The sequence below is a fragment of the Myxine glutinosa genome, chromosome 5 (genome assembly GCF_964187855.1).
Source record: "Myxine glutinosa chromosome 5, kmMyxGlut1.1, whole genome shotgun sequence".
Taxonomy (NCBI): domain Eukaryota; kingdom Metazoa; phylum Chordata; class Myxini; order Myxiniformes; family Myxinidae; genus Myxine; species Myxine glutinosa.
This window is the reverse complement of record NC_136265.1, coordinates 109,863,983-109,891,328: the sequence shown is the minus strand read 5'-3', so window position 1 is coordinate 109,891,328 and position 27,346 is coordinate 109,863,983. Positions and strand designations below refer to the sequence as shown.

Genomic DNA, 27,346 nt, shown 5'->3' with positions numbered 1-27,346 from the left:
ACACACACACACACACACACACACACACACACACACACACACGCGGACACGATCGAATGCATTACTCCCTGGCGGGAGTAAATATACTCTTAAGGGAAACTGCTACGGTAAAACTATTGACTGCTTTTGTATCATCGTTATACATTCCCTTTCTTCGACTATAACCGGGGTCTGTGTTTGTTCCCGTTGCCATATCAGGAATAAAACCTTTGGTAGAACCCTTACCCATTATATCACTAAACTAATATAGTGTACATTTCATCATTTCAGATGTAGCAGAGACATAATCAACCGCTTCAACCTCTAGTGTTCCAATATACAAACGGACACGATCAAACATTTTCCAGAATAAATCATTTACGAGTGTAGCATTAGTGTTGTTCGCAGACTTAGTAAATTTAAATTTACACAACAAAAAACTATAAGCTAGATTCAAGTAAGTTTGTTGATTATTTATTTCAAAACTTTTTGTTCCGTTTGAATTCCAATCTGTTCCTGTAATAGCATTTACCTTAAAATAGTCTTCCTTTTTAGTAGAGTTTGAGATGACAATTGTATCATCCAAATCATAGATACGATCAATTGCTTCCACACTTGTATTTATTTAGTAAAAAAAAAAAGATGTTAAAACTTTTAAACCCTGACCGAAGTATTTCAATTATTTTCTGCCGTTCTTGTGGAGATAGTTGAGTTTGCTTTTCTTAATTTATTTGATTGCTTGTAATTTATGAGACTCCTTTTGAGCATCTTTTATATTCTTTATAGCACCCGCTACATTTTCCACGGCAGAACCAATTAGGTCTTTATGTTTAAGAATAGTTGAACCAATACCCATTAGAGTATCAATTATCCCAACTCCTTTATTTCTGAATTGATTGATGGCCGAACCTCATTTGTCTCTTAGGTTTATAGTATCCACTAGCAAGAAACATACCTTCACCCTTATAGTATGGTGAGAGGAACATCCCATCCTCATCTTTTGTAATTATTTTATATTTTCCCAACTCGTGTTTTCTCACAATAACCATTGTATTTATTTATTGATAAACTTCACGAAGATGAATTCTGATGGATATAATTTCTCCATTAAAGGAAATCATATGATTATCTTGATCAGTTATCCTAAAATTTACTCTGTATATGGTTTTTCCTGACACAGGTAAATAGACAAGATTTTTTGGTTCCATATTTCATTTATAACCAATCGGGGTTGAGTATGCGCTGAATGAAAATATTGTATTTGTTATTATTCCATCGTTATAAGCACCATCAATCAAATCACAATGAAATAATACCAAATTTATACCGGAGGATATTTGAATAACATCATAACAGTAAAACGTCCCGTTAGTTGCAATCTTTTTTGAGTAGAAACCCAATAGCTCTCTGAATGAATTATTAATCGTGAAATCCACTTTATAATTATTTTTAAGTTTAATAGTTGATTTTGAAGTATGTTTTTGAATATCTACAACAATATTTTTTGGTTCATCGCCTTGGTCTTTCATATTATGAGCCTGGTGTTGGCTTAGTGGTTCGGGTGCCAGCTTGGGATCCGAGGATCCTGGGTTCGAATCCTGGTCGATCGCTGAATTAACACCAGGGGGGTTGACTCAGCCTGGCATCCTTCCGAGGTCGGCAAATTGAGTACCAGTTCACTGGTAATTCCCTGTGTGTCGCAAGAGGCGACTAACAGGGTTGGCGGCAGGAAGGGCATCCGGCCATATAACAATGCTTCAAAAAGGGGACCATGGTGCCTGAAAAAGGCCGACCCCTGCTCTGCGGGGAAAAATGGCCTCTAAAGGTGGTCACCTTGGTCTTTCTTAAGACGGGCAATTTCAGCAGATATTTGAGAAATCTCGTATGCTCCGGGTGAAACTGTTATAGTTTTATATCCGCTTCCTGGATTATAACGAAACTTGTTGTTTTTCTCTGTGATATTAAAAAGGGTATTATAAGTTTCCATCGACAATAACGATGCCTCATATTATTTTGTGGGGTTTGTGGGGTTCATCAAACTAACTTGAATGATAGTATCCATCTTTTGTGAGAAGAAACATTAATCTGGATGTTAATTTAATAGGTGGTCGGGCAGAACTTAAGAATATCAATTTATCATTAAATATCAATACCTTTTCTTTAACAAGATAGAACTGTGCTGGTTCTTCTGTTGGAATGAGACCCGCTATGTTTTTTTAATCTGCTGAATATTCATTGTTTTGAAGAGCTTCCACAACATAATCAGGAGGTTGTTTTACCTTTTCTTGTTGTTGAAATAATCCTTCATCATCATATTCTAATTCTCCTATATCCTATAATTCTTGCTCTGTCATTTGACTAAAATCTTTGAGCATTTGAAGTTTTCCAGGAGTATATTACATCGTGGAAATTGTAGAGGGTTGTTCTCTTTGTTGGGAAGTTTTTTTAAAGTGGTTTTAAAATTTTCTCTTGTTTTCTTTCAAACGCATCTTCACCCGTTAGTTGCTGTCTGCGTTTCTTCTTTATGTCTTCCTGTTGCTTTACAACTTTTGAAACTAACTCCTGATGTTTCATAAACCATCTTGTTCTTTCTTGTACATTCATTTTCTGTATTTATTTATTGAAAAATATAATTTACTGAAATGTAAAGGTCAAACGAAAAATTCTCCTTTTCTTCATCATTGAAGTAGATGTGTTCAAATAAATCCTTTTCTTTAAATATTTTATCAAATTCTTTATTAGTGTTAATACGAGTTGTAATTTCTTCTTCACTAATACTAGTATCTCTGTTTTTCATACGTTGGCGTTGAGTTTCTTCATCAACATCAAAACCAAATGATAAAACCTTAACTCCATTATCACTCAGATGTTTCATAATTTGTCTCATTCCTTCTGGACCACCAGATTTTAGTTTATTTAACTTACTCTTAAAATGTGAATATTTTGTCATGCCAAGAGAGACCTCCTCAAATATTTGACCTTCGTTCCTCAATCGCATATGTTCCTCCATTGAAATGTAGTAATCATCTTCTACTTCCCCTGGTAATTGCTCTGGTTATTGTAGATACAATACGATTCATAGAGTGTTTCTTTAAAAAAACTTTTTGATCTTTTCTTTTTTACTATTCAAGAGTCTAGATTTATGAAAGTTTGTTCCTGAAGCAGATTTACCCACAAGATTAATAATAATAGTTGTCATTTATGTATGTAATTATTTATGAAATAAAAAAATATATCATGTCGTATCTCATCTTGTTTCACAACAATATATTTATATTTTCAAATCGTGTGTTTCATGTGAGCCTCAAATTCTTTTTTTTACGACATAACGTAGAACAATTGTCTCTCCAAAAATTATTTACATCTATTGAATTTAACTTGAACTAGAGAGGTTCCAGGGAACCTGAACTCAACTGCTCTATATCAATATGGTTAGAATATGCATAATAGAACCACAAACGATATAGTTTATATGTGCTAAAAATATATGACAAAAATTGATTTTTCAATATGGCTGCCCTGCCGCGCCCATTTTTGGGCGTGCAAATCCCAAATGCAATCCCAAACTAGTTTATGTCTTAAAGATGCTGCATAACAAGTTTCATCAAATTTAATCAATATTTGTGACTTTTAGAGTGTAGACGTCGAATTGCTTACAGACGACAGACAGACAGACAGACGACAGACGGACGGACGACGGACACTGGGTGTCGACAAAAACTCAGCTGGACATAGTCCAGTTGAGTTAATAAAATAAAAGTATTGGCATTGTTTCTTATTGAGCGACGAGGGAGTTGAAAGTATGATTGACTGAGATAAATACAATTACAAGAAGAATGTCTCCCTCTTGTATAGTAGCAATCCATAACCGTCTCTCATTAACACAATCATCAAAGATAACGAGGTTCTTTTTTTATTTATCTAAATCTTGGGGTGAAGGTATATCATCCGTATTATCACTGAGAATACAAGTTATGGGTTTTGTTTCGGTTTTGATTTCTGTGTATCACAAAATAGTTATATTATATCTTTGATGTTGTAATCATTTAGTTTGTTTTGAAGTTTAAACAAACAGATTATATCTTCTTTTTGAACACCAGCATTAAAACCTTGTGATAGTAGTTGATACTCAGGTTGAAAATTTGACTTTGTGAAAATTATTAAATTATCAAAATCTAAAAAGTTGGGAGTAAGGAGCATCTTTAAAAGCAAACAGGTTTTCCCACATCCGCTTGAACCAACTATTAGACATCTTAATGAATTTGGAAGATTTTTTATGGTTGTTAAATTTTATCTTATTTTCCAAAACGGGTAAAAAATCATTCATTTATATATTTGGAAAACAAATCATCTAATTTTTTTACAGGCTTTTTTTTAGAAAAACTGTTCTATCCTGAGTTCAGGTTTAATTTTAAGGTAATCCATTATTTTATTTATATCATATCTTGTGTTGATATTTCCCTGAAAATGGTAATCGTGAATAGCAAATAACATCAATCCTTGAAACATTACCCTAATTTTTTCAATCTCTACAGTTGTTAGAAAAGGTGTATTATCACCCTCACACTTAACATTCATTTCTCTTATTAATCTTCGAAAGTAATTCATTTTTGGAGTAATTTTGAAATAGTTATGTTTCTTTTTATATTTTTTATTATCATTAATGAAAAGATAATCACAGAATAAACATTGTTTTTGGGCTTTTGACTCTGTGTTTAATCTTACTCTATCACACGCAGGACAATTCTCAAATTTATCGTAGGGAGTATCAGGGAATTCAAGAGGCTCAACATCTGTTATATCGTTTAGAATCATCATATTTATATAGTAAAACTTTACTTTAAATAAATTTCATCTTCACTATAATCAGTGCTTTCATAATCATCATCATCTATAAAACTACTTTCATAACTATTGTTTGAACACAAACTCTCAGTATCAAAACTGCCTTCTGTTCCAATAGAAATACTATCATCACCATCATAATTCTCAAAATATTCACTTGAATAATGACTTTTATTTAAATAGTAGAAAAAACGTTACCATCTATATCCATATACTTTTTGTCATTAACAGATTCAACTACTACATTTTTTATGTTAAAGGTAATTTTAAAATGGTTCTTAAATACTACTGAATGAAATGACATTTCACCTGATATATTAACATCCTTCATTTCATCAAGATTTACACCTTTAGGGTTGTTAAAAAAAATACAAATTTCTCCGTGCTTATTATTAATGGTTTTATCTTCTCTTTCTAAAGCTTCATCCATAAGGGTTTTATTTTCTGATACTTTTGCTTTTTTCATTGCTTTTTCCAGCTTTCAATAGATTGCTAAAAGTAGGGATGAAACTTTTGTTAGAGCTACTTTAATTGATGTTTTTCAAGATATATTAAAAGCCCTTCCACTGAAGGAAATTGAAGAACTCATATTTATCAATCATAATTGATTTTATTCAGTAGTTGTTATAATTATCTTTATTCAATTTTACATCCTTGACATATTTCTCAGTATCTTTTACAAATGTAGAGATTGAGTGAAACTTGTCTTTTGTGTCTTGATGTATTGTATTTATTAAGTACAAAAGTCGGTGAGTAAAATGGTCTCAATCCAACAGATTATCCTAAGAAAATTATAGTTTAAGCACAGATGCACCTATAAATTAAACGAAATTTTCATCAAGAAAATTTTAGTTTAAGTAAAGTTTTACGATATAAATAGGGTGAATACAACGTATTGCGACGTTTGTAATCGTGAATATAAATATTATAAAAAAACACCTTCAAACCCACAAACACACATTCAATCTTTTTCAACAAATATCTCCACTTGAACGAGTAACAAAACATTGTGATGTCTGCTCTAAAGATGATTTAAAGGGTAGTTATAAGAAACACCTTCAATCACGCAAACATAAGAAGAATGAAGAAGGGATACTTGGATACTCATGGGTATTTTAAGGTGAAAGCGCGATGACGTCACACGGCCTTGCCTAGATGTAGGCCGCATCTTTTGTCGAATAAAGTGGTATTCGGGTGGTTCCGGTATTTGGGACCGCAGGGACGGAAAGTGCAGGTACGGGGTGCCAGGCACTCCCCAGCCGGCCCGCTCTGAAGGTTCGGATCGGGACACCGGGATTCATTGTTCTGCGTGTGGGCGGCAGTATCAGACCGGGGCGCCCAAACGCTCCCCGGCTAAAGTTCATCCTGAAAGCACCCACATTGTGCGGACAAACCCCACCAAGTCGAGGGCCACGTGGTCAGGAGAACCCCGTCCCTTCCGGTCACACTGTGCCTATCGGCCGGCCTCGAAGACCGAAATTGTGACTATGTCACCCGAAAATGAGACATGGCGACGTGGGCATGGTAGGACACCCGCGGAGCCCCGGCGGACCAGGGACGCGCGAGCCTACACGTTAGCGTGCTACGGCGGAATCAACGGCTTCGGCCACGGCCGGGCCGATACTCGGCCCGGTCGCCCGGAAATGAACTGGTTCGACGCCCGCGCTAGAGAGGTCGCGGGCGACTGAGATGTATTAACAAATAATTAATTAATTTGAGACGTCCGATTTCTAGTGTTTGGAAATTTGGAAGAGCTTGACCCTAGCCTTTCCCTTGCGAGGGCAAGGAGGAACTTAACACTTGACACTTAAGCTTAGTTTGAAGTACCCCCTGCCAGCGCTCACGGTGGGATGGCAGGGCAACCCGAAGGGACGAGGTTCTCCTGACCACGTGGCCCTCGATCTGGGAAGCGAGAGGCGTTCCATTAGTGGACGCGCCCCTCACGCCCGACTTTTGGGCGGCCCCGGCAGGCCGTTTGTTTTGACGTTCCGTGACAGGCCCCGCACCCCCACCTCCGGGCCGACCGGAATGAATCCCGGTGTCCCGATCCGAACCTTCAGAGCGGGCCGGCTGGGGAGTGCCTGGCACCCCGTACCTGCACTTTCCGTCCCTGCGGTCCCAAATACCGGAACCACCCGAATACCACTTTATTCGACAAAATGAGGTGCGATGAAGCATTTAAAGGTCATATGAAAATAAGAACTTTTCGGTTTAAAGAACCAGCACCGACATCAATAGCTGAGTCAATCGATATGGTTAAACCAACTATTGAAACTCTAATAAAAACACATTAAGTGAAATAAAAACTTTTAAGTTTTATATGGGAGTAAAAATGAATATGGTAAGAGAGGGTGATGGAAAAACATCCTATATGAGAACAAACCCTCTATTTATCACATCATTCCAAAATTTTTACCCTTGCCTGAGGAGAGGGTATTGCATTTGAGTCTGTTTGTCTGTCTGTTTGTCTGTTTGTTACTTGGCAAAAAAAAATATATTTTTGTGTGTGTGTGTGTGTGTGTGTGTGTGTGTGTGTGTGTGTGTTTGTCTGTCTGTGCACTCACTTATCCTTGCCTACAGGTCACAATTTGAACCCGATCTTCACAAAACTTCACCAACCGGTAGAGTTCGTGGTCCGACAAATTCCTATATATTTCTGAGGTCAAAAGGTCAACATAGGCAAAAGGTCAACCACTTTTTTCAAATTTCTAAAATCCTAAATTTTCATCCGATTGACTTGAAATTTGAATAGGATTTTCACATCAGCTAACTGAATTCAAACATCAACTATTTTTGAGATCAACGTCGGCCAAAATGTCAACATAGGCCAAAGGTCAACCAATTTTTTCAAATTTCTAAAATCCTCAATTTTCATCCGATTGACTTGAAATTTGAAAAGGATTTTCATATCAGGTTAGTGAAACCAACCACCAACTATTTTTGAGGTCAACATAGGCCAAAAGGTCAACACAGACCAAATTTCTAAAATTGCCAATCTTCATCCAATTAACTTAAACTTTGAAGACGATTTGCACATCAGATCAATGAATTCAATCACTAATTATTTTTGAGGTCAAAAGGATTCTCTACCGAGTGCCATTCTACTTTGTTCTGTTTTGCCAAGTGTCACTCTATGAGTGATTTTTCATTTGTCTGTTTGTTTGTCCGCACAGAATAAATATGATTATCTCTGCAACCATTGGTCCAATTGAAAGGAAATTTTCACCGTAGGTGCAACTCCACCTGTATAATTTTTTTAGTGATAATTATGACGTCATAGGTCATGGGGTTCGGCCGCCATCTTGGAAAAACCGAAACAATTTGCACCTCTATATCTCCAAAAGCGCTGAATAGAAAAAATTGAGACATGGCTCATTGTAAGGAACTCTACATGGGGAATAAAATATGTTAATGATGATGTCATAGGTGCCTCCATTATGACATCATAATTCGACAAGTACAAAAGTTCATCCGATCAAGGTGAAATTTCTTGAGCGTCATGTAGGCATAAATTGGTGGAGAAAAAAAATAATTATGATGTCATAGGTCACGTGGTTCGGCCGCCATTTTTTTTTTTTTTTTTTTTTGTGTATACTGAATCGAGGCTCGTGAAAGAGCTGACATCTACTTCACAAACAAATCGACCAGACAAACAAAATATATAAAAAGAGGGAGCGGAAGACAAGAGAAGGGGAAGCACACAAACACTTGAGAGCACACAACATTTCAGAGCAGGGAGATGTGTGGGAGGGAGAGGGCTTGGGGGGAGGAGGCGTGGGAAGGTGGGGGGGGGGGGGGGTGGGAGAAGTATAAAACACAAGGACACCAAGGACTTCCAGGACAGAAGTTGGTATTTCAAAAAAGTGGAATTGGGGTGAAATTAGCAGGGGTAGAAAAGATCAAGGTTTTGGATGGGGGAAGATAAGAGATGGTGGTGAACAGCTGTTTTAAAGACCTGGAGGGTGGAGTGGGATTGAAGAGAGTGAGGGAGTTTGTTCCAGAGGTGGGAGAAAAGAGGAATGAAGGAGTGAAGGTGAGCAGAGAGTCTTGATTTTGGCAGTTTAACCATAAGAGGGTTGCAGGCAGATCTTCTGCGACCTGTAGGAATATTTGCGGGACAGAGCCCAGAGAGAGTTGGGGGGGCAAGGTCAGAGAGGAGTCGGTAGAACACGGAAAGACCACCAACCTGCCTGCGGTGAGTGAGTGAGAGGACCTTGGAGTTAGCTTCATCGCAGGAGATTCCAATGATTCTGAATGCTTTGGTTTCAACAGCGTGAAGACGAGCTAGGTGTGAGGCAGGAGCACCAGCCCAGAGGGGAGAGCAGTATTCCAATGAGCTGCGGATGAAAGCCTTGTATGTGGTGAGGAGCTCAGGTGTGCCAAGGAAGGACGACGCACGATGGAGGATGCCCAGTCGGCGACTGGCTTTGGAAGCCAGATTTGAAATGTGGTTTTCCCAAGAAAGATCATGGCAGATAGTGAGACCCAAAAGCTTGAGTGACAGAACTTCATGGAGAGGATTATTCAGAAAGTGGATGGGAGGGTTGTCCAGTCGGTCTTTTCGGAGAGACATCGTAAGAGTGTGAGATTTGTCAGGATTGAAAGACATGTTCCACTTGTTTGCCCAGTCTGTGATTTTGTCCAGGTCTGCAGAGAGTGAGGAGGCTGCAGACTGCCGATCTGAGGGATGAAGAATGGAGCAACAGAGAGTAGATTCATCAGCAAAGAGATAGAGAGGACTTTCAAGAGAGTCAGAGAGATCATTGATGAAGACCAGAAAAAGCACAGGGCCCAGAACACTGCCTTGGGGAACTCCAGCCTGAACAGGAAGAGGAGATGAGAGAAACCCATTCAGAGCCACACGTTGACTACGACTAGAGAGGAAGTCCACCAGCCATGCATGGAGATTTCCATGGATACCAAAAGAGGAGAGTTTGGTGAGCAGAGCGGGGTGCCAGACCGTATCGAAGGCACGTGATATGTCAAGGGAGACAGCTCTAATTTCCTGTTTGGCATTGAGGACCTCCATCCATTGTTGAGAAAGCAGAAGCAGCATGTCCAGAGTAGAGTGACCAGGTCTGAAACCAAATTGATGATCAGAGATCAAGCCATTGGAGAAGAGGAAAGATTTCATATCTGAAGCAATGATGGATTCCATGACTTTGCTGATAATTGGGAGATGGCTGATTGGTCTGTAGTTGCTGGGATCTGTTTTTGCACCTTTTTGTGCAAAGCGGTGATGTTGGCAGATTTCCAAGCAGATGGCAGATGACCTTGAGCAAAAGAGAGGGTGAAGAGAACAGAGAGAGGGAGTGAAAGAGCGGAAGAACAGGATTTTAGGACCCGTGGGCTGATGCCGTCAGGTCCAGTTGCAGAATCAGAGTCGAGGATTGACAGAAACTTTTCCACCTTGTCAGGAGGAAAGGACAGAGTCCAGGAGCAGCTGGGTACGACTGGGTACGGTGGGTACAGAGAGGGATGGGTTTGGGACACAAGATTTAGAGGCAAACACAGAGTTGAGGCATTCAGCTTTTTCACGTGCGGAGTCAGCCGTGTGGCCGTTTGAGGTGAGGGAGGGGATGGAGAGGGAACAAACACCAGAAACAGATTTGACCAGACGCCACCAGGATTTGGAAGAGGGAGACAGATAAGAGAGTTCGTTCTTGAGAACGGAGAGATATTGTTTCCTGGCTCTCCTGAGGGTGGACACACACTTGTTTCGGGCTTTGTGAAAGGAAATGAGATTTCCTTCCATTGGATTTGCTTTCCAGGAGACGAAAGCAAGTTGTTTCTGGGCAATAGCCTCACCACAAGATTCCGTGTACCATGGACGGGAGGAAGGGTATGACAACTGAAGACGAGATGGGATAAATCTGTGCATGAGAGAGAGCAATTTACTTTGGAAGAATTCCCAGGATGAGTTGATGTCAGAGGTGGTAGAGATGGGAGACCAGTCCAGATGATTGATGGCTGCTTGAAGACCGTGCCAGTTGGCCTGAGTGAAATGCCAGACTCGTCGACGCTGAGAAGGCTCTCTGAGAATGGTCAGGGAGATGTCCACTTTAACAAGCACATGATCAGATGAGCCGATTGGAGCAGAAGAAGAGCAGCAGACATTTTCAGGGAAGTTAGTCAAAACCAATTCCAGAAGAGAAGATGCTCCGTTGACTGAGATCCGGGTCGGGAAATTGACAGATTGTGTCAGTCCCAGTGAGTCACAGAAATCCTTTGCTGAAGAGCCATGGCTGGTGAGAGAGGTACCCACACCCAGCCAACTGACATGGTGACAATTGAAATCACCACATATGAGGAAGAGAGAGTTGGGATGGGTAGATAGAAGTTGGTCCATATTATCAGACAGCGAGATGTAGATGGAGTCATCACTGTTTGGTGGACGGTACAACACACATATGAACAAAAGGTGGGAGCGAAGGGGAAGCCGTAGCCAAAGGTATTCCTGGGGGTGAGGTGGAGAGAGGGCAGTGCAGGGCGAGTGAGGAAGAGAGTTTTTTTTTATAAAGATAGCAACCCCCCCCCCCCCCCCCCCCCCTCCAGGACAAGGCTCAGGTCTATCATACCGGAGGAGGGAGTAACCTGGGAGAGATACCAAGGAATCAGAGACATCATGAAGGAGGAAAGTTTCTGTTAAGCAGATCACGTCTGGTTTGTCAGAAGCAACCTGTATGGAGAGATCAGTCAAGTTTGAGCGAAGGCCCCGGATGTTTGAGGTCCATACTGTTAAAGAAGAGGAAGGGGGAGCATCGTATACAGAACAGGGGGGGGGGGGGGGAGCGGTCGGGTAAGATGTGGAAGAGGAGGAAGAGGTAGGGAGAGCTGTTGAAGGTGTGTCAGAGATTTCAGAATAGCTTGGAGAAAGGGAAGAATGGGGCGGACAAAAGGTTTGATGGTGATTGGGTGAGGCGCAGTGAGGTGTTATTTGAGGAGGGGGAAGAGTGAGGCAGAAGCTTGAGGGAGATGAAGGTGAAAGTTGGAAGGGGCAAGAAGCGGGAAGGACGCTTTGAGGAGGAGGGGTGAGAGGGGAGTCTAGGAGGGGAGGAGTGAGGGAGAGTCTCGGAGGGGAGGGGTGTGGGGGGAGTTTAGGAGGGAAGGGGCAAGGGGGAGATCTGAAAGGGATGGGTGATGGGGAAGATTTGGAGGGGAGGGGCAAGGGGGAAGATTTGAAAGAGATGAGTGATGGGGATGATTTGGAGGGGAGGGGCAAGGGGTAGATTTAGAGGGGAAGGGTGATGGGGAATTTTGGAGGGGAGGGGTGATGGGGAAGCTTTGGAGGGGAGAGGTGTGATTGGATTTTGAAAAATGTACGATTAATGGGAAACAAACATTTCTTGCAAAATGAGTTTCTTGAGACCTTCGAGTCAAAAATATGTTTGAGGATGCTGAAGGATGGGTGGAGTTCTGGAGAGTTTAGGGAATGTATGAAAGAGGCACTGTAACTGTAAGAGATGGAATTTTTTTTTGGAATGAATAGATTTGGTGAGCAAGTCGAAAGCATCCTTTTATAGAACAAGAAGAAAAAGGTGTTCTTGTATATGACAGAATACAGTTCTTCAGGGGACAGTTTAAACATTTTTTAACGACGTGAACACGTGATCACGAACAACGTGGTCGAAGAACGAACGAACAAATAAGAACGAACAACGGATAAGAACAGAGAAGGGAATTTTTTTATTTTTTTTTGAGTTGAGATGAAAACAGAGACAGAGACCGAACGTGAAACGTGAAAAATAGAGACCGAAAGTAATTGCGAGCGCAATCGAAGAACCGCTGAGACAGAAACAAAGCCTCAAGCCAAGGTCAGACACGGTAGCCTACTAGTACTACACTAGGCCTCAGAATACTCGACACGAACTAACCGACGATTCTGTACACAGGTATGAAAAACCAACACCAAGAATACTATTAAAGACACACCAATAGTTACACACACCGAAAGAAAGATACAGTTTCGACAAAAACACAATTGTGAAAAGTTACTTAACTTCGAAAGCATGTGCGCATGGACAGCTTTGAAGAGACGTGACATGACGTGACGAGAAGAGACATCAAGAGACTTTGAAGAGATTTAAAACGTTAGACAAGTGGTCGATGTTCGGGGAAGTTAGGGGGAGAAGAGAAAATCTAAGAAATAAGCAATACAGCGAAGGAAAGAACTTAAATTCACAGAACACCTATGGGGGTAGGGAAGCTGAGAGAAACCAGGCCGCACATGCGGTGGGACAGAAAACGATTAAATTATACAAAAGTTTGCAAGAATTGCAAATCAACACCAACTGGAAAACACACTGCAACACATGCACAATAAAAAGCGAGTAGAAATTGACGAAGACACAAATGGAAAAAATACGATAACTTTTGCTGCCGTGCAGAGGTCGGAGACGCTTCCTTGCTCCAGGGACTGGAAACGGAAGTCCAGGTGAGGGTTTTAACACAAAAGCCTTAAAAACCAATGAAAACTTCCGGAAAAAACCCCAAAAAACCAGCTTCCTCTTCCGGTCCGGTATGAAGAGGACGCAGGCGTCACATGCTCGCCGCTTCTTCGACCGGGCCACTGTCAGTTGCTTGCTTTTTTTGGTGGTCGTGCGGATTTTTTGGCCATTGAGTCTGCCCTCTGCATAGCCCCGGCTCTGCTCCCTGCTTCGCCTGCCCGGCTCCTTCGCCTGCTCGCTGTTTCCTCGGGTGCGCTCTCGTGGGTTGTGACCATCACAGCGGTTTGGTGGCGGTTTCCCGCCGTGGTCTAGATTTGTAGCGGCGGCGGTCGATTGCCGCTGCATTTGCCGCTTTGGCGTGATCAACCTTGGCCTCGTGATCGTCTCTTTGCTCCTGCCTGCCCTCTGCTTGGTCCCGGCTCTGCTCCTGGCTTCACCTACCTGGCTCCTTCGTTTCCTCGGGCCCGCTCCCGTGGGTTCGGACCATTGTTTCACCTCCTCAACCTTGGCCTCGTCTCGTCTCTCCGCTCCTGCCTGGCATGGCTCTGCGGTACTCCGCCGCAAGGCTCCTTCTGCTCAATACCCGCTCCACCCCATCATGCATCTCTGCCATCAAATCAAATGGACTCCTCCGACGACCCAGGTACATTCACCGTGGCTCCGGTCGTAAGTTTGTATATTTGCAATCAGGTCACTCCATCCCCGTCCTCTGGTCGGCTCAGCGCACTCTCACTCTTCGTCCCAGCGCACCTGGTCACAGCAACGCACACAATCGCACCTCCTGCCTACGAACCCTGGCTAAATCACCTGAATTCATCCCTGCTGTTCAAAACAACATCAAGCTCACCCTGTTCAACACCCGGTCCCTCAACAACAAATGCCTCATCCTGAACGAATACATCCTGGATAACAAACTGGACTTTCTCTGTCTCACCGAAACCTGGCAACAACCTTTGGACTACTACACACTCAACCTCACCACACCCAATGGATATTCCTACGTCAATAAACCACGCTCGGGGGGCCGAGGTGGTGGAATTGCCGTTATCCACCGTCAAGACATCAGGACCAGCCTCGTCCCCATCGCCTCATCCTCATCATTTGAACACCTGGCTTTTAAACTCTCTGGTCGCACGCCGTCAGTCATGGCTGTCGTCTACCGCCCTCCCAAGCCACACCCATCATTCCTGTCTGACTTCTCCTACTTTCTGACCCAGCTATGTTCCCTCTCCCCCTCAATCCTCCTCCTTGGTGATTTCAATATCCACATGGACTCCACTGACTCCACAATAACCACTGACTTCACTGATTTACTCACCTGCTTTAACCTCACTCAACATGTCGACTTTCCTACCCATATCCGTGGTCACATTTTGGACCTTGTCTGCTCCACTGGATTAAATTTGCACCATCTCTCTGGCTCCGACCTCACCCTCTCTGACCACTTAGCTATCACTATGACCATCAACATCCCCACCCCAGCACCAAGGCATTATCGCACTATCAACTTCCGTAAGCTAAACGCTCTTTCACCTACCTCATTCTCATCCACCCTCTCTGAAAAAATGTCCACTTCTCCCTTCGTTGACCTCCACACCCCTTCCGACCTCAATGACTACAACAACCACACTCTCTCCTCCTGCCTTGACCAGCTTGCACCTGTAAAAACCAAAACAGTTTCTTTCACCCATTCTGCTCCCTGGTTTACCCCTGAACGCTGCCTGATGAAAACTCATGCTCGCCAACTTGAAAGACTCCGCAATAAAACAGGTCTCACAGTTCACTCCCGAGCCTACAAGGACCACCTACAACACTACAAAGATGCCCTCTCCCGCGCCCGCTCCGCCTACTACTCTCAAATTATCCACTCTGGCTCCGGAAACCCAAAAGCACTCTTCTCGACAATAAACAAACTCCTCCGCCCCCTGAACACCACCACCCAGTCATTCACAGTAGACAACTGCATCTCCTTCCTCTCTTTCTTCCAACGCAAAATTGACAACATCTACAACAGCTTGACCACCGCCGCACCCGCTCCCCCTCCAACCACCTGCCCCCCCTTGTCCTGCCATCCCCTGTCTCGGTTCTCCCCAATCTCCCCTACTGACCTCTCTGAACTCCTCATAGGAATGAAAACTGCCACCTGCACTGTTGACCCCATCCCCTCCAGCTTTGTCAAGGCCTCCCTCCCTGCTCTCTCTCCACTTATCATTGCAACAAAAAACTCCTCCCTGTCTACAGGCATCGTCCCACCTTCCCTCAAAATTGCTGCTATTACCCCCATTCTAAAAAAACCTGGTCTAAACCCTGACACCCTAAACAACTTCAGACCCATCTCCAACCTACCCTTTCTGTCAAAAGTTTTGGAACGCGCTGTAGCCACTCAACTCAAACATCACCTCTCTGCCAATAACCTGTATGAAACATTCCAATCCGGATTCTGCTCCAACCACAGTACTGAAACTGCTCTCCTCAAAATCACCAACGACCTTCTCCTCTCCTCTGACGCTGGCAACCTCAACATTCTCGTCCTCCTCGACCTCAGTGCTGCCTTTGACACCATCGATCACACCATCCTCCTCACCCGACTTGAATCCACCTTTAACGTTACCGGCACTGCCCTCTCTTGGATTAAATCATACCTCTCTGACAGACGCCAGTTCATCTCCATCAATAACTGCAAATCCCCCACTGCTCCCCTCCCCCAAGGTGTCCCCCAAGGTTCAGTTCTTGGCCCCCTCCTCTTCGTCCTTTACCTGTCCCCCCTCGGTCACTTAATCTGCCGTCATGGTCTCCAATTCCACTGCTTCGCCGATGACATCCAGATTTTCATCTCCACCAAGTCCGTCTCCACCGACACCCACTCTATCCTGACAAACTGCATCACTGAAATAAAATCCTGGCTTCAAATCAACTTCCTCAAGCTTAACTGTGATAAATCTGAAATAATCATCATTGGCCCAAAAACGCTCATAAAATCCACCCATAACTTTGCCCTCAACATCGACGGTATCCCAGTATCCACCTCCCCTCACATCCGGAATCTTGGCATCATCTTTGACCAAACCCTCTCCTTCGACAAATACACTAAACAGATCACAAAGTCAGCCTTCTTTCACCTGAAAATCATTGCCCGTCTCCGCTCATCCCTCTCCTCCACGGCTGCAGAAACCCTCATCCACGCCTTCATCACCTCCAGTCTGGACTACTGCAATAGCCTCCTCTATGGTTCACCCTCAAAAATCACCAAAAAACTCCAATACATTCAGAACTCCGCTGCCCGTCTACTCACCCATTCCCGGACCCGTGACCACATCACCCCCGTCCTTTACAAGCTTCACTGGCTCCCCATCCCCCAGAGAATCCAGTACAAAATCCTCCTCTTGACATACAAAGCCCTCCATAACCTGGCCCCATCCTACCTGGCTGACCTCCTCTCCAGACACACTCCCACCCGCAACCTCCGCTCTGCTGGTACCAACCTCCTGACCCCCTCCATCCGGACCAAATTCAGATCCTGGGGGGACAGGGCCTTCTCCATCGCTGCTCCCACCCTCTGGAACTCACTACCTCACACCATCAGAGACTCCTCCTCACTCACCACATTCAAAACATCACTAAAGACCCACCTGTTCAACACTGCATTCAACATTCAACCCACAGCATTTAACCCCTGACTATCTCTTCTCCTTCTCCCTCCTTTTGCTTTAAATATTTCCCTATTGATTCTTGTCTTTTTGCAATTGTTGTTTTCATGTATTGTTATGCATGATGTTTTCCACTCTGTCAAAGCGCCTTTGGGCTTCTTGAAAAGCGCTATACAAAATAAATGAATTATTATTATTATTATTATTAAAACACTTCCTGGTGAGGGTCTGCAATCTCCGATTGCTCTTTCTTATTTAGTTTATAATGTTTATGATGAACTTCAGAGACAAGAAGTAGATGTTGATAACACTGTGGTAGGTAGTGGATTCAATATTAGAAAAAGCTTCTTTTTTTTTGATATACACATCTTGAAATCAGACCCTCTTAGTGCTTCTTCTTATATTGATTTACCAAAAGAGATAGCGCTTAAAAGGGCTGTTGTTAATATTAAAAACAATGATAATAAATGTTTTCTATCCGCTGTTCTTGCTCACCTTTATCCACAGAAACTTAATCCCAACAGGGTAGGTCATTACTTACCATATATTAATGAACTTAATGTTAAAGATTTGAACTTTCCAATGTCATTGACAGATATTCCAAAGTTTGAGAAAAAGAATAATCTATCTGTTAATGTATATGGATTAAACCACCTTTAGAGGCCATTTTTCCCCGCAAAGCGGGGGTTGGCCTTTTTCGGGAACCGTGGTTGTTGTTGTTTTTCGGTCCCCTTTTTGAAGCAATGTTTTACGGCCGGATGCCCTTCCTGACGCCAACCCTTTTTGCCGCCTTTAACGACAAACAGGGAATTACCAGTGAACTGGTACTCAATTAGCCGACCTCGGAAGGATGACAGGCTGAGTCAACCCCCCTGGCGTTAATTCAGCGATCGACCGGGATTCGAACCCAGGATCCTAGGATCCTAAGCCGGCACCCTAGCCGCTAGCCCAACACCAGGGCTTATGTCCTGGATAGATTAATGTCTATCCTGGATTAATGTCCTGGATTAATGTATATGGATTAATGGATACAAACAAAGTTCAGATATTAAAAATGTCAAATAACTATAAAAATGATGAAACACATTCACCATGAAACACATGAAACACATGACACACATTTGTGTCAAAACACAAACACAAACACAAACACAAACACAAAAATAACACCTTCTGTGTTATAGTTCAGGAGAAAATTCACATTATGCTTACATCAAAAATTTCTTTTCTTCAAAAATTTCAAGATTAACCACTTCATAAGTAGTCAATATAAAATGTAAAACATATCCTTGTAAGCGGTCTCAACTTCTTTCATACAAAAGAACGATTAAACCGACATTCAAAATATTGTAGTAAACAAAAATCAACCCTAATTGATATGCCAAAAGTAGGTTCAAACATACCATTCAAAGATTTCAACAAATCTATAAAACATCCATTTGTGATATACGCTGATTTTGAAAGTATCCTTGAAAAGATAGATACTGCTTCTCCAAATCCAGATCAATCATACACAAATAAATATCAAAAACATACTCCTTGTGGTTTCTGTTATTATATCAAATCATCTTTTCGTGATGAATACAACAAGTTAGAACTTTATAGAGGAGAAGATGCCTCTCGTGAGTTTGTAAAACGACTGGAGAAAGACTGTTCGATTAACCAAGATAATGGGAAAAACCTATAAGCCAATGTGCTTAAGAAAAGAAGAGAAAAGGAAATTTAGGAAAAATAATATCTGTCATATTTGTGAGGAGAAAATTAGTGAAGGTCCAAAGGTAAGAGACCATTGTCATCTCACTGGAAAATATCGAGGCCCGGCTCATCAAAGTTGGAATCTCAATTTTAAACTTCCCTCTATCATTCCAGTCTTTCTTCACAACAACGCACACTATGATATCTATTTATAAAATAATTGAGTAAAACACCCGAAGACATTTCAGCAATTCCTAACACAAACCAGAAATACATCTCATTCACAAAAACAATTCATTCATCTCCCATAACTCACGTTCTATTTCTTGATACATTCAAATTTATGTCAAGTCCTTTATCTAATTTAGCATCAAATATTAAAAAGTTTCCCAATCTTAAATCACATTTCTCAAATCAAGAAGAGATTGAACTCTTATCACAAAAGGGAATATATTCTTATGAAACATGGCTTCCTTCCAACGACAGCTTTCATAATAGATTGAATAAAACAGATGTTTTTTGTTTTTTTTGTATACTGAATCGAGGCTCGTGAAAGAGCTAACATTTACTTCACAAACAAATCAACCAGACAAACAAAATATATAAAAAGAGGGAGCGGAAGACAAGATGGGGAGAGAAGGGGAAGCACACAACCACAACATTTGAGAGCAGGGAGAAGTGTGGGAGGGAGAGGGCTTGGGGGCAGGAGGCGTGGGAGGGGGAGGGCGGGGGGGAGAGGTATAAAACACAAGGGGACCGAAATTAGCGGGGGTAGAAAAGATCAAGTGATACAGATTATACACAAGCACAAAGTGTTTGGAAAAAGTTTAAAATTAAGAACCTTGGAGAATACCACGATTTGTATCTTAAGACTGATGTTGTTTTATTAGCTGATGTATTTGAAACTTTTAGAACTGTCTGTCATAATAAACATTCTTATGGTTTGGACCCTGGTCATTATTATACAACACCAGGATTAGCTTGGAGTGCTATGTTGAAAATGACGAAACAGGATTTAGAATGAATCGGTGATGTTGATATGTTGTTGATGATAGAGAAGGCTAAAAGAGGAGGACTATCTCAAGTATGTTCAAAGAGATATGCTAAAGCAAACAACAAATATCTTCCGAACTAGGATGTTAAAAAAGATAGTTCTTACTTGATGTATTATGATGTTAATAATCTTTATGGATGGGATATGTCTCAATCTCTACCTTAAGGAAAACTTATTTGAGTTAAAGAAAAACATTATGAAAGAGTTTTACAAACCGTCGTTATATCTTCTCAAAAGGAGTTAGACAAAGCAGAAGTTGGGTTTTCTTTTGAGGTTGATTTAAAATATCCAGAAGAACTCCACAACAAACACAAAAACCTGCCCTATGCCCCCGATAAAGAAAACCAAGAAAAGAATGGCTCAAAGATTATCAACAATCATTTTTTACTAAGGGAAAGCCTACAGAGAAACTACTTACTACATTATATGATAAAGAAACTTATGTTCTACATCCAAGGAATTTGAGACAATATTTGGCTGCCGGTTTGAGAGTAAAGAAGACTCATCAAGTTCTACAGTTTAAACAAAGTCATTGGTCGAAAATATATATTGATTTTAATACAAAGAGAAGAACAGAGGCAAAGACAGATTTTGAGAAGGACTTTTATAAATTGATGAACAATGCTGTGTTTGGAAAGACAATGGAGAATGTTAAAAATAGACAAAATATAAGACTTGCTACATCTTGGAAACAAGCATCTAAATTAATTAATAAACCAAGTTTTCAAAGAGTGGAGGTGTTTTCAGAGAGTGTTTGTGCTATCCATTTGGTTAAAGAGAGTATTGAAATGGATAAACCTATTTACATAGGAACATCAATTCTTGACTTATCAAAATTATTAATGTATTGTCACAGTTTCGCGCGACCCCCGTTCCCTTACCAAGGGGAGATGAAGCCCCTTGTTCTCCTTGGGTCTTCGCAACCACGAGACTGAGTCGCCACTTCCGATCAGACGCGGGACAGGGTTTCGGGACAATGTTCGCACGTACCTAAGTACCCACACCGCCGCGGAAGCGGGGATCAAGTCTCGCATGAACCATGCGTAATTGGAGTATACCCGAGTGGATGGCGTACCACGTGGTCCGTGCTATTACCTTGGTATTGGAACCCGATCAGAGCGATATAATTTGTACCATGCTTAGTCAATGATGGAGAGAAAAAAGCGATCGAATCAAAGAAATAACAGGTTTAATTATTATTTACAATGATTGGTAGAACAAGCAGAGACACAGGGCAGTCTTAAAACAATCGTAACTTATCTCCCCAGACAATGGGCCCATTCACACTCACAGGGGGATGAAGGAAGAAATGTTCATGCACTGAACGTGCCGGCCTTGGTCATCCAGGAACAGCTAACCCGGCGTGGCCCTCTGGCAGTCACTGCATGTCTCCCGGCGAAGACAGGCAGGCAGGTGGGAAGGATCCTCGCGGCGCGTGTATTGGCAAAGCAGGCAGGCGGAAGGAAATATTCGCGCGTCTCTGGCCCGGCACGGCTGTTTTTCACAGCGCGATTAATACAACTGCGCGCTTTCACTCTCGTAACTCAACGGAGGATCTGACTCAAGCTCAACCGAGAACTCAACTTGTAACTCATGCGCGTTTCACCCGAGCTCATAACGTGTAATTCAACACCGCGCATCCCTTCTCATAACTTGGCGCAGCGCATCTCTCGTCCTAACTTAATTCAACAGAGGACCCCGGCTCACAACTGAGGTGGGGGCTCCGGGCACAGGGTTATATCGCCACGCCCTGGCCTGCATCGAATGTTCCAAACCACATCTTTTGCCGCAGTAATAAGCCACTCCCCTCGAGCCCTGATTGGCGACTCGTGCTTACCGGTCACTCCCACTCTTCCTGTCCCGCCTTCCTTTGGCCTTGATCGACTTGTTCTCGCCTGCCTCGTGGGATTTCGTGCCAAATCCAAAAGCATTGAGGCAGCATAAGCATTGGAAGGAGACCTAACTCTCATTATTCTACTCAACGCAAACTAAACATAGGAAAGGTCTACGCTTACATTTACTATGAAATAACAACTTAAACGAGGCTACATGTTGTAGTGTAACTACACTATGAGGGGAAATTAACCTTTATTGTAGAAACACAAAACTGCAACAGTATGATTACTTTTACAATAATTTGAACAGGAGATATGTGGATGATATTAATCTACTATATATGGATACAGACAGTTTTATTTTGAAAATCAATACAGAGGATATTTACAAGGATATGTCTCAAGATGTTAATAGTACTGATACAAGCAATTATAAACCAGATAACAAACTATTCTCCACAAAGAATAAAAAGGTTATTGGAACGTTTGAAGATGAATTGGGTGGAAAGATAATGAGTGAATGTGTGGGATTGAGAGCAAAGGCTTAAGCTTATAAATATATTGATAATAATATTGAAAAGAGTGATAAAAAGTTAAAGGGAGTAAAGAAAATGTCATCAAAGAAACAATAAACTTTGAACATCATTACAACTGTTTAACCTTTAAGAAGAAAGAAAGAAGAGTATAGAAAAATGAATACAATTAGAAGTTATAAACATCAATTATATACAGAGGAGGTGAATAAGAAGGCATTGGGGGCTTTTGATGATAAGAGGTTTATTTTAGACAATGGAATTGATAGTGTGCCTTATGGATATAAGAATTAAGATAAGTGATAAGATAATATAAGTGTTAAGATAAATATAAGAGTTAAGATAAACATAAGAGTTAAGATATACATAAGTGTTTAGATATTTAGAATATTAAAAGATTTAAGACATATAAGTGTAAAGAAATACATAATTATCTTCTTCTTCTTCTCTTCTTCTATATCTAACTATTATTATTATATACTAGGGCATGCCCGTACTATATCTATATCTAAAATTATATCCCCCCCTCTATTTACATGAAATGGTTTGGTGCATGAAATGTTTTGGTCCATTCGCAACGCCAAAGCGAACGGCGAACGGCTTGCGAGTACAGTGACAATCCCCCCGGGGTTTTAATTAGTTTTAAAACATCGTTTAACGCCAACATAGCGCCAACATAGTTTGCAAACGTGAAATAAATGAATACGCTCTCAAATGTGCCATCCGAGGCAGAGTGTGTCCGCCACGTTCGGCACACGCGATAGTTCGCTGCTCTCTGATTGGTTGAATCGTTTTTTGGACATAGCTCGGTAAGTAATTGTCCGATTAATATGAAACCTTGAAAAGGCACATCCTCGGGTCCCCAGCAATATACCTGGCAAGTTAAAAGTATATCGGACCCGTGGTTGTCGAGAAACAGCGGTCACAGACAAACAAACGTACAAACGTACAGAGATTACTGGAATTATAGATAGATACAGACTTGGCATTTAATATGGAATATTTTTTTTGTGGGGGTGAACTTACTTTTCAAGATGACTTAGAACCAAAAGTTCATTGGAATTATGTTGAAAGCATTCTAGATTTTGTTAATGTGACCTTTAAAAGAAACAAAAACCACATTTGACATTTCGAAGCAAATAAATTGATCCTTGAAAGTGATGTGAACTGATATCGAACTCATTTCACGGACAGTACTGTGTTAAACTTCTGTACGTTTTCCAGAAGTATCTCTTTATTTTACACATGAGCCAAAAAAAATTTCAACAAAAACAAAAGTTAAATTATGACTGGGATTACAGACAGTAAAATTACAGTTCAGTACTTCGTGTAACCCCCACAAGCATTCAGGAGAGCATGTACATGTCCAGGCATGCTGTTCACGAGATTTGCCAAGGTTTGGACAGGAATCACTTGCCATGCAGTGACAATAGACTGCTACAATTCACGCACAGAGGCAGGCTGCTGGTCCAAGTTGTTGATTTGACGCATTAATTCTGCCCACAAGTTCTCTATCGGATTCATATCCGGGGACATGGCAGGCCACTCCATATGCTCTACACCGCGGTCAGCAAGAAAGTGTTGGATCATGCGAGCACGTTGAGGCCGTGCATTGTCATCTTGGAAGACAAAGTTTCCTCGAAAGGCTGCACGAGCAACGTGATTCCAGTGTCCTGGCTGCCATTGATGGTGCTCTCTGGCCCACTGCAATCGGCGCTGGCTGTGTTGTCTGGTCAGGCGTGGCTTTCTCAGGGGATGCCTGGCACGATAGCCTGCTTGAACCAGTCGTTGGTTAACTAGCCTTCTGGATACAGGCACATTTGTCAGTTGCTGCCACTCAGCCCTAAGCTGATTAGCTGACTTGGTACCGCCATTGCAGACTAACCGGTGCAGCTGGCGATCATCTCTCCTTGTGATTCTGCAGGTACGTCCTGGCCTCGGTATTGGAGTAGGGACATCCTTCTGAGCATTTCGTTTCAGGATCTTTGACACTTGACCTTGAGTGATGCCATACTGCCAAGCAATAGCACGCTGTTTCATACCGGAATTTCGTAAAGCCACCACTCCATGACAAACAGCATTGTCGAGTTGACAGACCATCTCCAGAGGAAGCGGCAATAACTTTTGTAGAAGTGCGGAGGAGTGTGACTAACATGACCTTGAACATCATGGTGTATGACTAACATGACCATGAACATCATGGTGTGTGACTAACATGACCTTGAACATCATGGTGAATGACTAACATGACCATGAACATCATGGTGTGTGACTAACATGACCATGAACATCATGGTGTGTGACTAACATGACCATGAACATCATGGTGTGTGACTAACATGACCATGAACATCATGGTGTGTGACTAACATGACCTTGAACATCATGGTGTGTGACAAACATGACCATGAACATCATGGTGTGTGACTAACATGACCATGAACATCATGGTGTGTAACTAACATGACCATGAACATCATGGTGTGTGACTAACATGACCATGAACATCATGGTGTGTGACTAACATGACCATGAACATCATGGTGTGTGACTAACATGACCATGAACATCATGGTGTGTGACCAACATGACCATGAACATAATGGTGTGTGACTAACATGACCGTGAACATCGTGGTGTGTGACTAACGTGACCATGAACATCATGGTGTGTAACTAACATGACCATGAACATCATGGTGTGTGACTAACATGACCTTGAACATCATGGTGTGTGACTAACATGACCATGAACATCATGGTGTGCAACAAACATGACCATGAACCAGAACATCATGGTGTGTGACTAACATGACCTTGAACATCATGGTGTATGACGAACATGACCATGAACATTATGGTGTGTAACTAACATGACCATGAACATCATGGTGTGTAACCAACATGACCATGAACATCATGGTGTGTAACCAACATTACCATGAACATCATGGTGTGCAACAAACATGACCTTGAACATCATGGTGTATGACTAACATGACCATGAACATCATGATGTGTAACCAACATGACCATGAACATCATGGTGTGTAACTAACATGACCATGAACATCATGGTGTGTGACTAACATGACCTTGAACATCATGGTGTATGACTAACATGACCATGAACATCATGGTGTGTAACGAACATGACAATGAACATCACGGTGTGTAACTAACATGACCATGAACCAGAACATCATGGTGTGTGACTAACATGACCTTGCACATCATGGTGTATGACTAACATGACCATGAACATCATGGTGTGTAACTAACATGACCATGAACATCATGGTGTGTGACTAACATGACCATGAACATCATGGTGTGTAACGAACATGACCATGAACATCATGGTGTGTAACCAACATGACCATGAACATCATGGTGTGTAAACAACATGACCATTAACCAGAACATCATGGTGTGCAACTAACATGACCTTGAACATCATGGTGTATGACTAACATGACCATGAACATCATGGTGTGTGACTAACATGAATGACCATGAACCAGAATATAATGCCGTGGAACTAACATCACAGTGTGTAACTAACATCACAGTGTGTAACTAACATCACAGTGTGTAACTAACATCACAGTGTGTAACCAACATCATGGTGTGTAACTAACATCATGGTGTGTGACTAACATCACAGTGTGTAACTAACATCATGATGTGTAACTAACATGACCATGAACATCATGGTGTGTAACTAACATGACCACAAACCAGAACATAATGGTGTGTAACTAACACGAGCACGAACATCACAGCGTGTAACTAACCTCACAGTGTGTAACTAGCATCACAGTGTGTAACTAAAATCACAGTGTGTAACTAACATCACGGTGTGTAACTAACATCATGGTGTGTAACTAACATCATGGTGTGTAACTAACATCATGGTGTGTAACTAACATCATGGTGTGTAACTAACATGACACGTACCAGGTACCGTGTCCTTGTCCTTGTGTTTACCAATGGTGGACCCGCGCTCTGCAGGACCTCCCGGACCGACCATGGTTCCTCCACCTGAGCTGCATGGCGGATCCACGTGAAGATCTTCACCTGTAGCTTCTCGGTTCATGTTGCTCACCAATGGAAGTTAAGACGCTTGTAGCTCAACCTCGTACACGTGTTCGCCCACCTTGAACAAAACCCGCATTAACAATTTCAGGAGGACAGATTCGCCACCTCAATCAGTTGACCCCTCCCCCCCCAAATCGTTCATAAAAAAACAAAACATCCCGGAGGTGGGAGGGGAGGAGGAAGGGGGTTGGGCAGAGGGGAGGAGGAGGGAGGAGGTGTTTAAACCATTGGCCGAATCTATCCTCTTATTTGATCGAAATATAAACATCTCCCCACGTGTTAGTGACCACGAACATTTACACAATTTGGTGGAAAACTATTATCCAGTACGATAACTAACATGGTAACTGGATAACATGGAAACTGGACATGATGGTAACTGGACACAAAGGTAAATGGATAACATGGAAACTGGATAACATGATGGTAAGTGGTTACCATGCTAAGTGGATAACATGGTAAGTGAATAACATGGCAAGTGGATAACATGGTACTTGGATAACATGCAAACTGGGTAACATTGCAACTGGATAACATGGTAACTGGATAACATGGAAAGTGGATAACATCGTAACTGGATATTATGGCAAGAGGATTACATAGTAAGTGAATAACATGGGAACTGGATAACATGAAAACTGGATAACATGAAAACTGGAAAACATGGAAAGTGGATAACATCAAAACTGGATAACATGGAAACTGGATAACATGGAAACTGGATAACATGGAAACTGGATAACATGGAAACTGGATAATACGGTAACTGGTAACACCAAACTTTACTCTAGGGACGTCATAGTTCAGACTTCATAGTTTTTAACTCTTTCACGAGCGTTGACTTAGTATACAAAATAAATAAACAAACAAATAATTACAGCCGCGCTTTCTTCTTCCGCTTCTTTTGAATTTAGCACGCACCTGCGGGTGGCATTGTATAAAGGGACTCTACCCTGTGTGCTCCAGCCCTATACCCCTGTGTGCCTCAGCCCTGTACCCCTGCCCCCTGTGTGCTCCAGCCCTGTACCCCTGTGCGCCCCAGCCCAATACCCCTGTGTGCCCCAGCCCTGTACCCCTGCCCCCTGTGTGCCCCAGCCTTGTACTCCTGCCCTCTGTGTGCCCGTGCCCTATACCCCTGTGTGCCCCAGCGCTGTACCCCTGCCTCTTGTATGCCACCCCAGCCCCCTGTGTGCCCCAGCCCTATATCACTG

The 27,346-nt window shown here is 42.1% G+C and overlaps 1 protein-coding gene across 2 annotated transcripts in view; it reads right to left on the bottom strand.

The window, feature by feature from the left end:
* LOC144892356 (uncharacterized) overlaps nucleotides 1-26,212 on the bottom strand; it is a 46,407-nt gene extending 20,195 nt beyond the window's left edge. Inside the window, exon 1 of one of the 2 annotated variants that reach the window (XM_078778528.1) lies at nucleotides 25,995-26,212. In XM_078778528.1, coding sequence (XP_078634654.1) covers nucleotides 25,995-26,133 — 139 coding nt within the window. In that variant the 5' untranslated portion in view covers nucleotides 26,134-26,212. The remainder of the gene's footprint in view (nucleotides 1-25,994) is intronic. The other variant, XM_078778529.1, reaches the window with a different exon arrangement.
* Nucleotides 26,213-27,346: the final 1,134 nt, after the last annotated feature.